General features: G+C 37.5%; 1 protein-coding gene across 4 annotated transcripts in view; it reads right to left on the bottom strand.

Annotated features, from left to right (window-relative positions):
• LOC126419820 (small G protein signaling modulator 1-like) overlaps nucleotides 1–13,144 on the bottom strand; it is a 275,459-nt gene that overhangs the window by 134,541 nt on the left and 127,774 nt on the right. For 2 of the 4 annotated variants that reach the window (XM_050087048.1, XM_050087050.1), the window contains 3 exons: nucleotides 12,123–12,233; nucleotides 10,192–10,360; nucleotides 2,652–2,916 (listed from right to left, as the gene is read on the bottom strand). In XM_050087048.1, the coding sequence (XP_049943005.1) occupies nucleotides 2,652–2,916; nucleotides 10,192–10,360; nucleotides 12,123–12,233 (545 nt within the window). The remainder of the gene's footprint in view (nucleotides 1–2,651; nucleotides 2,917–10,191; nucleotides 10,361–12,122; nucleotides 12,234–13,144) is intronic. The other 2 variants (XM_050087049.1, XM_050087051.1) reach the window with 1 other exon arrangement.

Genomic DNA, 13,144 nt, shown 5'->3' with positions numbered 1-13,144 from the left:
AACAACTACATTAATACAGTTTGAAACTGTCACCGCAGAGAATGTTTATGCACCACTGTACATTTGCAGGGACAGAACATCAGAACAGGTCACTGTACGTTGGGAAGATGACAGTGCAGTGCTAGGACTTGTGAAGTAATTGATTTTTGGCAGCATGTGGCTGCTTGAATACACTAATACTTATTGGCACTCAGAAAAATTTTGAGTCAAATTTGGCATAGAATCAGTAAGCCAGCTGGAACATTAACAGTTTACGAATGATAGGCAATAGGTAGTGTTGAAATTTGATTAGTTTCAGCTTCAAATCTGGAATTATTATTGAATAGACTGCAAGAATCTACTCATGCTTATGCTATTTCTCATATGTTTATATCTATTTTTCTTTATATTCTTACCTTTCCTGGAATATCTTTGTATTTCCTTCTTTCGCTGATCAATTCTTCTATTACATGGTTCCTTCACAGTTATCTTCCTTTTACCTCTGCTTGTCTGGGCAACATCTGTGATTGCCCATTTCAGAGATAGCCACTCCTCTTCAGCTGAAATGCTTGCTCTGCTATTGCTCACTGCAGTATACACACACTTAGCGAACTTCAACTGTGTTTAATAATTCCTCAGTACTTCAGAATTCCACTTCCTTCCACACTGATTCTTCCATAAAATTCTCTTAAGCTTCAGTCTCCTCTTCATCATCACTAAATATTGATCCGAATCTAAATCTGCATCTGGGTATGCCTTAAAATCCAATATCTGATTTTGGATTATCTGTCTGACAGTGATGTAATCCAGCTGGATTCTTCCCATGTCTCCAGGCTCTTCCAAGTATACCTCCTCCTCTGTGATTCTTGGACACAGTATTTGCTATTACTAGCTGAATTTTTGAAGAACTCAACTAGTCTTTCTACTCTCATTCCTACTACTGAGCTCATGTTCTCTGATAACTTTGTGTTTCATCCCTTCACGTACGACAATGTTCCGATCCCTAAAGAATATTAAATTTTCATCTCCCTTTACATACTGAATTACCAGTCCAATATCCTCATATTCTCTCTCTCTCTCTCTCTCTCTCTCTATCTATCTATCTATCTATCTCTCACTCACTCACTCACCCTCTCCCCCCCCCCCCCCCTTTCTTCTTCTTCTTCTTCTCCTCCTCCTCCTTCTCCTCCTCCTCCTCGGGAGATCAACTTATAAACCTGAACTATCACTGTCAGCATTAGTTTGCTGTCAAATCTGATGGCAACAACTCTATCACTGAATTGTTTACAGTAGCTCACTCTCTGCCCCACTTTCCTATTTGTAACAAATCCTACTCCTTTATACCATTTTTTTCTGCTATTGATATTAACCTACATTTGTCTGACCAGAAATCTCTATCTTCTTACCATTTCACTTCACTGGACCCACTATATCGTGATTGACCTTTCATTTCCCTTTTCAGATTTTTTAGCTTTCTTACTATGTTCAAACATTTGACATTCCAAGACCCGACTCTTAAATCATCATCTAACCACTGGTTATTTCATCTTTCTTTCATGGTCATCTTCCCCTTGGCATCCCCTCCCAGAGATTCAAATGGGGAACTAATCTGGAACCTATTGATAATAGAGAGATGATCATGACACTTTTTCATGTCCGGTCAATAAGCCTGATGTGTCTTCAAAGCAGTGGTTGCCATTGCCTTCTGCAACCTCATGCCATTGATCAATGCTGATTCTTCTGCTTTTTAGGGGCAGTTTTTGACCTCAAGGGCAAGAGTATGCCCTGAACCTCCGTCCATTCCTCTGCCCTCTCTGACAAGGCTTTTGCCAGAGTGAGGATGACTTCTTATTCTGGAAGTCTTCAGTCACCACTGCTGATGATTTTTATTTAAAATTTAGGCAGTGGCTGGATTCAAACCAAGGATCCAGGCTGTTTTAATTACTAGTGAAAGATGCTATCCCCAGAACGTGGGTGAATGCACCACAGTGAACTTTATTTATTTATGAGCAGCAAATATTTTGCGTTTAGTTTAATGGAATGAGACTACGCTTTGCACAGACTGCTGCCATTTAAATAGTAACTGGGTAGTCTGGTATGATTCCAAGTACACAGTCTATACAGCATTTGAAAATTTTCATAACTTTGTTTCATGCTGAAACAATATTTGTATGACCACCATGAAAGAGTGTGCTTTAACTGACTGAATAAATCATCACTTCATTTCAATATAAACATTTTGGTGCTGCTTACCTCAATTATTTAGGAGAGTATAGCTCTTTTCACCATTTTTAAAATATTTTCTTTTATTGCAACAAGTATTTATTTAAATTTGCATTAATTGGCGATGCTTCGATAAATCTGACTGAAGGATCACAGGTTAGTACTATTTTTGCAGCAAGTTTAGCTACCAGGCACAAAAGCAGACTAAGTATAACTCAACCCAAATAGAGTCATGCACTGTCCAAAACACACACACACACACACACACACACACACACACACACACACACACACACACACACACACACACACACCTTAAAAACATCAATTGCGGAGATTAAAATTATCAGTAATTCAACATTGTAAGTGAAACAATAGATCAGTAACTCTAACAGCATAGTGAAGTGAAAGGTAATGTAAGAAACAAATACCAAGCTTTTGTAACATACCTGTCTACGAATGCTATGTTCAATGCCACCATAATAAGTAAGCCTAAATATTTCTGCTGCTTGCCCTTCAGCCTTAGATAGTTCTGCCCAACGTTCAGCAGTCAGACCAGATTCTGCATCACTGGATGGCACTATTGTTGTGAGCACCAGTCCTGAGAGGTGGGTTCGAACTGTGCGCAGATGACGGCAATAAGCCAGCCACCCATAGAATGCCCTAGATGATATCTGTCGCCTCATTGAGGTACATACTTGCTGTATAGGGTCACTGGAAAATATCCAAGAATCACATTTAATTTCACAATAAGAAAACCAGTAAACAAGTATATGTAAATCACCATGACTAGCATAAAGAACATAGGACTGCAAACTACTTATTAACGTGAGCCAATCATTTGCAACCAATACTTTTCCAGTAGAAGATAACTACAAGAAAGACAGGTGGCATAGGCTGTGAAGCAGCCATTGAAGTTGTCTAGTATGTTGAACTCAGGAGCATTTTCTGCAGCCAAGTGGTCAAATTTACCCCCTGGTCACAGCTTGGTGATGGCTATTAATTTGGGTGGAGAACTGGTTGGTGCCCATTTTTACATAACAGTCTGTGTAAGAGTTACAGCATAACTGTTACATGATAAGACTTCTTTCACAGGTGGCTTTGCTGATAATATGGTAAAATATACCTCTGATAGGACTGAATAGGCTGTGTTGAGTGGATACAGAGCAGGTTCTGCACCAGATATTCCACAGGGATAGGATCTTCAAGGGGGTTGCAAGTGAGAGTCCCGTAAAGACAGGCCACATTATTTTTACATTGATAGGAGCTGGAATATCAGTTTGGGAGAAGTGAGAGGGATTGTGGAAAGTCCTGGATTAGGATGCAGTTAAGTTGTTCTTTGCATAGACTGCTACTTGGTAAACAGGGTGGTCCTTTGCAACATGGCAGCCTGTTATGCCAAGTTGTTTATGGCCCATCTACAGTAAACTACCCTATGTACCCAACATCCTAAATCCCTTATCCCTCTCTGTCACCCCTTAACTCCTTTTTCTTTATTTTTTCTGCTACCTCACCACCTCCTAATGCATAAAGAACTTGTTAAAGCTTAATGTTTAGCACAACTTTGGCTACTGCCTGCTCTGTCACAACTCCTCTCACTAAATACGTTTTAATGTGTCTACATCAGTGGTTCTCAAAGTGTTTGCCAGAGTGCACTGGTGCACCCTAGAACATTTACGGGTGCGCCCTGTAATATTTTAGGAAAACGTGTGGCCAAATATAAACAAACATATAGCTACTCAATTTTATCCATTTCACGACAGGTAAAATATGGAGGAAATAAGGTGGCTTATTCTCCTTGTAGTGTCGACAGTATTCAGAACATTTCATACTGACTGTCTTCTCTTTTCTATTGCTGCTAATCGTAGCTACCTAACAGTAGTGGCTGTTTAGGAACTGGGCAAAGGTATTTCAAAATAATGAGTGACGATAAAGCCATTGCTGGCCCATCGAGGTCATCCCTTACACCACTGAGAAGTGTAAGCAATTCTAGGGAAAGTGTAATCCAGGGTGAGTCAAGAAAAATAACTATTCAGATGGCAGAAAGCTGTGGTTGGCAGAAACAGAATGGTCAGATAATTGTCACATTGCTACAATCACAAAAACATGCAGTGGTGGGAGTAATTAATTCATTTAATAATGAATGTAACTGTATTTATGAATGTAACACTTTATCCATGGTAAAGTTTTATGTGGCCAAAGCAATAACTTATTGAATATGCTGTATATAACTTGCAGTCCAAGACTGCAACAATGGACTACAGGATTCTTACAACATAGTGCTTCACAGTCATTCATAATTAATAAAAGCCTCAAATGCCATTTTCTTCAACTTCTTGCACTAGAAATGCACATTACAACAGCCTTACCTTAATTTCACAATTTTTGATAGAAATAATGCACTTTTAGCAAACCCTTTTTACTTTTGTGTGTAAAATATAGCTATCTTAGTTGCCCGTCAGTACCAGACGCACAGGTATCTGTGGATGACTAGCACCGGTCATGAAATTTTCCTAACCATCCACCCTCTCACCACCCTTTGCCCTGTAGGTGCTGTGCAAATTATTTTCATATGCCTTGTTTCGTGCCTTCTTTCTGTAACCAAACAGTACAACACTTATGTCACTCTTAAAGTTTGTAAATAAACATTGAGTTAATTCACAGTGTTGTCAAGTGTTAATGGATTTCTGGTCAGATCCAAAAGTTCAGAATCAGGAAAAATGGTGAAAAAAATATTTGATGACTGACGGATTTTTCTGACAAAAACTCTTACGGATATAATATCGTGCTTTTGTTTTGCAGTTGATTTGCCTATGGACATTTTTATTTTATGATGGTAGCCATACTGAATTTGAGCCTTGTGCACAATGCATGTGATAACAACTTGTCCATAGAATTCAGAAGGTTTCGTCTCATTTCCAATGATTGCGAGCCTATTCCACCTAACTCCGAGTGGCGCTGCAACAGCACGTAGGAAGTGCATTGCATATCATTATTATTGGTAATTTTGACCTATTTAAGTACCATGACAGTGTATCAAAAAATTATAAACAACATCTGCAACCTGTCACTTTTTAATAATATTTTACCGAAAATGCATACCTTTCTGTCCTCAATAAAATATTATTGGAAAGAGAAACCGGGAGTGGAAATTATCTGTGAGAGCTGATTATTGTTTGACCTCGAGCTGTCCATGGCTAAAAGAATTTCATTTCATATTCTTTGCTACAGATGATTTGCACTTATGAACACGATCGTCACTGTTCGTGAAGCCTTGCTACTTCTGAGTGTCATTTCCACTGCAGTTTAGTGATCCAGCAGATTCATGACAGAAGCTTCCAGAAAGGTTAATGGAACCTGAAAATTACCATTGGCAGCACTGTTAACCCATGGAGGCACAAGAATCCAGGCCCAGAAGGAAAACAAGTTTCCACTGTTGTGCACTTGACGTTATCACAGAGCTTCCAGGTGATATGTCAGTGAAGTGTTGTTAGCATATGTGGTGCTCGTGTTTTGTGTACAGCGTACTACTTATTTTCACAATCACTAGAAGTGAATCTTATATGCAAAATACAATTGAATAAAATGGAGAGATTTCTGAAAACCAAAGATATTCTTGAAGAATCTGACTCTGGGCATGAACAAATGCTAAGTGAAAGTAAAAAAGGAAAGCAGTGGCCTACTCTTAAGTACAATGACAGCTACTTATGCTATGGTTTTACTTGGACTGGGAGCGAAGATTATGCTTTCCCACTATGCTTCGTATGTGGGTATAAAATGGCAAATGAATCTCTGCTTCCTAGTAAATTGAGCAAACATTTTAAAACAATGCATTCACATTTGCGAGATTAACCTGTAAGCTTTTTCAAGAGATTGTCTAAACAGCAAAACAGGGCAGCAAATTCTTTTAAAAGTGTAATGTCTGTTTCTAAAAAAGCTCTGATCACTTCCTACCAAGTCTCTGAACCAATAGCAAAGTGTATGAAAGCTTATACTATAGATGAGTTACTTATTTGGCCTGCTTGTATAAAAATGATCATGACGATGCTAGGAAATAAAGTAGCTATGAAAATAAGCAAGATTCCTTTGTCAAATGATAGAGTTCGCCGGTGTATTATAGAAATGTCTACTGATATTGAGAAAAATGTATGCAGTAATAAACTCAAGCACTCAAACTTTGCATTGCAAGTTGATGAATCAACAGACATTACCGATCAATTGCAACTCTTAGCATTTGTCTGTTTCATTAATCAAGATCAAATAGTAAATCAGTTTCTTTATTACAAAGAATTAAGTGTGTCTACTAAAGTTGAGAATGTTTTCAACATTTTAAATGATTATCTTAATAAGTGGCAGTTAACAGTATGTCGTGTGTAGGCATTTGCACAGATGGTGCCCCTTCAATGGTAGTGTAAAAAAAAAAAAAAAAAAAAAAAAAAAAAAGTTATCGTAACTCAGTGCTTCCTTAATAGGGAGGTCTTAATAGCAAAAACATTGAGAGAAAATTTGAGAGAAGTCTTAGAGCAAGTTGTTCAGATGGTAGATTTTATGGAAACAAGACCTGTCAAAACCTGTTCATTCAAAAAACTTTGTGTCAATATGGAGTCAGAACACAGACTGTTGCTTTTACACAAAGAAGTCAGGTGGCTGTCGAGGGGGAAGTACTTACCCCTGTGCATGAGCTAAGACAAGAAGTTCTCGTGTTTTACAAAGAAATGAAACATTTACAGTTTTGCAACCTCCTTTGGAGTGAATTTTGGACTGCCAGATTGCAGTATTTGGCAAATATATTTCAGCAGTTCAATATTTTGAACACTAGCGTGCAAGGGAAAGAAGACAATAATCCCTGCATCCACCTACAAAATTAAAGCGTTTCACAGAAAACTACAAATATGGAAAAGAAAAGCTGTTCAAGGTAACTTGGACCCATTGGTAAGGAGCACATGCATGAATGAAATATTTCCAACAGTAGTAGATAATTTCATAAGTTTAGAAGAGAAACTGAATTCATATTTTCCGTCCAACACTGAACAGTACTAATGGATTCGAAACCCATTCATGGAAACTTCTGGTGAATTTGGCTTAACATTAACAGAGGGTGAACTGGCAGCTATATCTTTTGATCATGGACTGATGATTAAGCATTAAGAAATGTCTCTAGAAGCCTTTTGGATTTCTATAAAAGAAGAATATGTGTCGATATCTAAAAAGGCTTTGAACATTTTACCTCAATTTTCAACATCATATTTATGTGAATTAGGATTTTCTGCACTCACCAAAATTAAATGTAAAAAGAGAGGAGCTCTTCAATGTATCGATGAGGAAATGAAAGTTTGTCTTTCAAATATATCTCCAAACATCGAAGAAATCACGAGGACACATCAGGCTCATGTTTCTCAAACACTAGAAAGAGTAGACGTAAGGTATGATTCATTTGTATTGCATTATTACTTTTCTCTATAATTTGAATTAATCGTTAGTTTTATAGCATTAGTTCATTTCAATACGTTTCACTTAATAGTTTCTATTGCCTTTCGTCTTGGCAGGGCAAGAGGCAACACGGTGCCCAGCCATCGCATCTGGATGACAGATCGTGCTTCATGAATCTCTCTCACTTTTTATACAAAAATTATTTGTTCATATTGTGATAATGTATGTTTTTATTAATATAAGTTGTATTTTCTGTAGTCTGGGCGTGAAATTCAAAACAAAATGACTCAATTGTTATTTTATCACTGTATTTATTTCCTGTATTGGCTGTTGTAAAATATTCCTCAGAAATGTGTATATAGTATGTCCACAATTATTTGCGGCCTTTTAAATGTGCACAAAGCTCAAAAAGTTTGAGAACAACTGGTCTACATCTTTGAACATGATGAACTATGGTTCAAATCCAAACCTCAGTCATTTGTAGGCACTGGTTTACCAGTTTCATTATGAATGATGAGTATGAAGTTTTAACCTTCTACTATCTCTCACAAAACCAAAAATAAAAGGATTGAAACATTTGAACTACGATTTTACAGAAGAATACTAAAAATTAAGAGAACAGAGATAAAAATTGAAGGGGTTCTCCATAAAATCAGCAAGGAAAACAACGTGTATAGAGCACTAACTATAAGAAGGGACATAGTGGTAGGCAAAAATTGTCGAGAATGATTGAGACTGTAATACACTAAAGAGCCGAAGAGACTTGTACAAATGCCTAATATTGTGTAGGGGCCCCATGAGCATGCAGGAATGCAGCAAAATGACGTAGCACAGACTCGACTAATGTCTGAAGTAGCGCTGGAGAGAATTGACACCATGAATCCTGCAGGGCTGTCCATAAATCCGTATTAGTATGAGCTGAACAGCATGTTGCAAGGAATCCCAGATATGTTCAATAATGTTCATGTCTGGGGAGCTTGCTGGCCAGTGGAAATGTTTAAACTCAGAAGAATGTTCTTGGAACCACACTGTAGCAATTCTGGGTGGGTGGAGTGTTGCATTGTGCTGCTGGAATTGTCAAAGTACACCAGGATGCACAATGGACGTGACTGGATGCAGGTGATCGGGCAGGATGCTTACGTATGTGTGACCTGTCAGAGTCATATCCAGGCATATCAGGGGTCCTGTATCACTCCAACTGCACCCCAGACCATTACAGAACCTCCACCAGCTTGAACAATCTCCTGCTGACATGCAGGGCCCACAGATTCATTAGGTTGTCTCCACACCTGTGGATGTTCATCTGCTCAACACAATTTGAAACGAGACTCATCCGAGCAGGCAACATTTTTTCAGTCATCAACAATCCAATGTCAGTGTTGATGGGCCCAAGCGAAGTGTAAAGCTTTGTGTCATGCAGTCATAAAGCGTACATGAATGGGCCTTTGGCTCCGAAAGCCCATATCGATGATGTCTTGTTGAATGGTTCACACGCTGACACTTGTTGATGGCACAGCACTGAAATCTGCAGCAATCTGTGGAAGGGTTGCACTTCTGTCACAGTGAACGATTCTGCTAAGTCATCATTGGTCCTGTTCTTGCAGAATCTTTTTCCAGCAGCAACAATGTCAGAGATTTGATGTTTTACCAGATTCCTGATATTCACGGTACACTCGTGAAATGATCTTACGGGAAAATCCCCACTTCACCGCAACCTCGGAGGTACTGTGTCCCATCACTCGTGCACCGACTATAGCACCACATTCAAACTCACTTAAATCTTGATAACCTGATAATGTAGCAGCAGTAACCAATCTAACAACTGCGCGAGACACTTGTTGTCTTATATAGATGTTGACAACCACAGTGCCATATTCTGCCTGGTTACATATCTCTGTATTTGAATACACATGCCTATACCAGCTTCTTTGGAGCTTCAATGTATGTAAAAGAAGCAAATGAGGACATTGGGCGTAAGTGCTACACTAAAATGAAGAGATATGTACAGGAGAGTAAATTATGACGGGTTGCATCAAATGAGTCAAGAGACTGATATGCTGTTTTCTGCTGTAAAAGTGAATCTTCAACCGTTTTAAGATTCTGTTTTGTTGAAATCAGTCACTACATATTCACAACGTAGTTGTGAATATTTACAGTGTCAGTCTAAAGAAGAAGTTACCTACAGGATTCAGTACATTTTTGTAATATAAATAGGCAATGAAGAGAACCAGATTATGTAAATTGCAGCAATTTATTCTGATATGATGTGTTTCCTGTACCTAAATTTCCTTTCGTTTCTAGAACTTGTTTTTAATTGTTTCACTCAACAAATTTTGTTAGTTGCTAATAAAATTTAATCATGAAATTACAATGATAAAACAACCTTTCTAAGCTCTTCCTCCCTTCGCCTTCCCCACACAAACCCAAACCTAGCTCTCCCTCTCCCATTATCAATCTCATACACCTCTCCAAATTTTTCTATGACAGATTTTCACCCATAAAGAAACTAGTCTTGAAGTTTCCCTTCACCCGTAACTTAGAAATATGAACTCTACTTACCCTTGTGCAGGTGATGCAGCATCTGCAATATGTGTTGATGGTGCTGGATCAAGACTCAATGACTTCGATGATGAGGTGGAGCTACTCGCGGTAGACGTGGACACAAGCCGCTGGGGATCAGGTATGTTACGCCACGGCCACGGATCCATCAGTTCAGTGCCCGCTACTGCTATGAAGTTATTCATCTTCAATACATTCCACACAAGTATTAAAGCATATAGTTAATTCAAAAATAGCAAAAACGTTATGGCAGTAGCAACAAAAATATATAACGTAGACACGGTAACAAAGGTATACAATCTGGCATCTAAAATTATTTAGGAAGATGCTTAAAAACTTTATAGGCAACACATTGCAGCTTAATGTTATGTAATATTAGCTCTTATTCGGAGGTAAATTATTTGAGCTTAAAGTTTCTGAAACAAGGGCTGGCGCAGAACAATTCAATGTTATTGATAAGAAAATTCAGAGCTGTTCAGGCAGAATTTAAAATGTTTTCAATCTTCTGAGCAGTCGAATATTGTAAAAATTGTAGAGACAGACAATTAGAGCAACAAATAGGCCTGATCTGATAACTGCTCACTACAAGTGCATATATGTACCAGAGAAATTTCTATAGTTACAGTGACACAAAAAGTCGTTGCCAGCACTAACATCTGTGAAAGATCTGAAAGACCATGTGCTACAGTACCATCATGAAGACACTGCTACAGGTAGCCCACCTCTGTATATTCATTGTTATTGAGATCAATATAATAGAGGGAAACATTCCACGTGGGAAAAATTATATATAAAAACAAAGATGAGGTGACTTACCAAACGAAAGCGCTGGCAGGTCGATAGACACACAAACAAACACAAACATACACACAAAGCTTGAATTTTGTGTGTATGTTTGTGTTTGTTTGTGTGTCTATCGACCTGCCAGCGCTTTCGTTCGGTAAGTCACCTCATCTTTGTTTTTATATATCATTGTTATTGAGAGTTTTATAGATGTTTAAAATGGGTAATGTGAAACTTTTCTGACAAAGACAAAGACAAATAAACAATGGCTTATAAATAAGTTACATCATAACATCATATTTTAATATAAAGTGATATTCCTATGGAAATGAAATGACAAAAACTCTTGAGAAAATATCCAAGCACACTTGTGGAGAATTTAGCAACTGGAGCCAGATACAGTGTGCTCAATAAAAAACTTAATTAGTATACTTAATAATATAAAAAAAAACAACTTATGAAAATGAACCATGAGAATAAAGTGGTATACTGCTCATTTGGGAAACTGAATGCTGTATTCACAAATAAATTTCCAATGTGCCTGAAATGAAATGTGGGTATTACCAGTAGTGTTGTTTCAGCAGAGAAACATGACACTTAACAATGTGAAAGAGAAAAATACAGAAGTTAGAAAGAGGCTACTGTGATATGGAGAGGGAGTGTGCATTCAGCCAAATGAACATAATTTTGTACAAATACCTCATTTTGGTCTTCTAAGATGTCTTTTTAAGGCAGTGATTAGGAAGCCACTTCAAAGCTCTAACTACATTACAGTGTTAAGCAGAGCTACATAACAAATAAAGCAGTTAAAATTTTTTAGATCTTTTGAAGAAACACATTTCATACATTGTTTAATTCATTAATAAGTAATGGGTATTGAAAACGAAACTCAATGAAGAGTTGAGAGAGCCATTTAAATAACACTAGCTGAAAGAGTAGGATGGGGACTTTTTAGCCCTTAAATCCTGACAGCCAGATGATCTAGGATGCATTTGCTTTGGTTTGACTAGCTGGAGAGAATGTTCATAATATGAAACAATTTCAGTAATAGCAATATGAGGAGGACCTATCAACAAAAAGATATATGAACACTCATATCTATAAATGAAAAGAACAAAGAGAATTTTTTCCAAAATAACCATACTTACAAAAGTCTTCATGATTTGTCTTGCTGACAATACGAAATACATAATCAGATGATTCACTTTCTTGTTGTGCTGGAGCTCGCCCCTTTCTTCGAAGACGTGGAAAAACTTTGCCTGCACATTTCAAACATACTGTCAGAAACAGTGTAGAACTACAATAACTGTACAGTGATCAGCTATTAACCTTAAAAAGTACAGCAAACAATTGAGAAATATTTGTAACAATGCAATATTGCTGATTACTTCATTGTGAAACCACAATTTTAGGACACTCTATTTCATATTTCTCACAATTTTAGTCTCAACCACTCACGTGTTTGTACAAATAACAAATTTATGCTCTTCACTCACAAAATTATTCAGCAGACTATCACAAATGGTTCTTCCTGAATATTTTATTTGCTCCTATTTCATAACACAGTTACATTGCCTCACTATGAGGTACAACTGGAAAATTACATAGTGAGCATGGTTTCTGCATTGTAATGATGCCTACTGGGTACTAAACAACAGTTTAAAGTTTTCAAAATCTGTGTATTAGCACACTGACATCCATTGTAGCCAGACTGTTCCCTTGGTAACTTTTCTGTGTCACATTTTGACTTGTCCTCAGTGAACTTCTCTGATATGCAATTTGTATCTCTCAGAAAAATTATGAGTCAGATCCTGCTGCATCAAGAGCGACCTCCCCCATCCCCTTTCCCCGTCAACTCTTACAACTCACGTATGTGGAAAAAGCTCAGATTTGGAGTCATACTCACAAAATTATGTTTAAATAAAATGCTATAACACAGAAAAGCAGCAAAATAAACAGCAACACTTGCTTGGCCATCAAGAAAAAAAATGTCTATTCATCTAGCAAACACAAGAAAAAACCTGGTCAGCATAAAGGGACTCCTGAAGTTTAACAAGACTCATCCTGGGTACTGTTAGAAACTACTGTAAAGTAGTAGTCAGTTTAATGTCACTCTTTTATTTGAAAGTCTTTGGTAAAGACATGTAACCCATTTGAAGTCTTTTAATAT

This window comes from Schistocerca serialis, chromosome 9 (assembly GCF_023864345.2).
Source record: "Schistocerca serialis cubense isolate TAMUIC-IGC-003099 chromosome 9, iqSchSeri2.2, whole genome shotgun sequence".
Classification (NCBI taxonomy): domain Eukaryota; kingdom Metazoa; phylum Arthropoda; class Insecta; order Orthoptera; family Acrididae; genus Schistocerca; species Schistocerca serialis.
The sequence above is the reverse complement of the archived record's forward strand: the minus strand, read 5'-3'. Positions and strand labels throughout refer to the sequence as shown.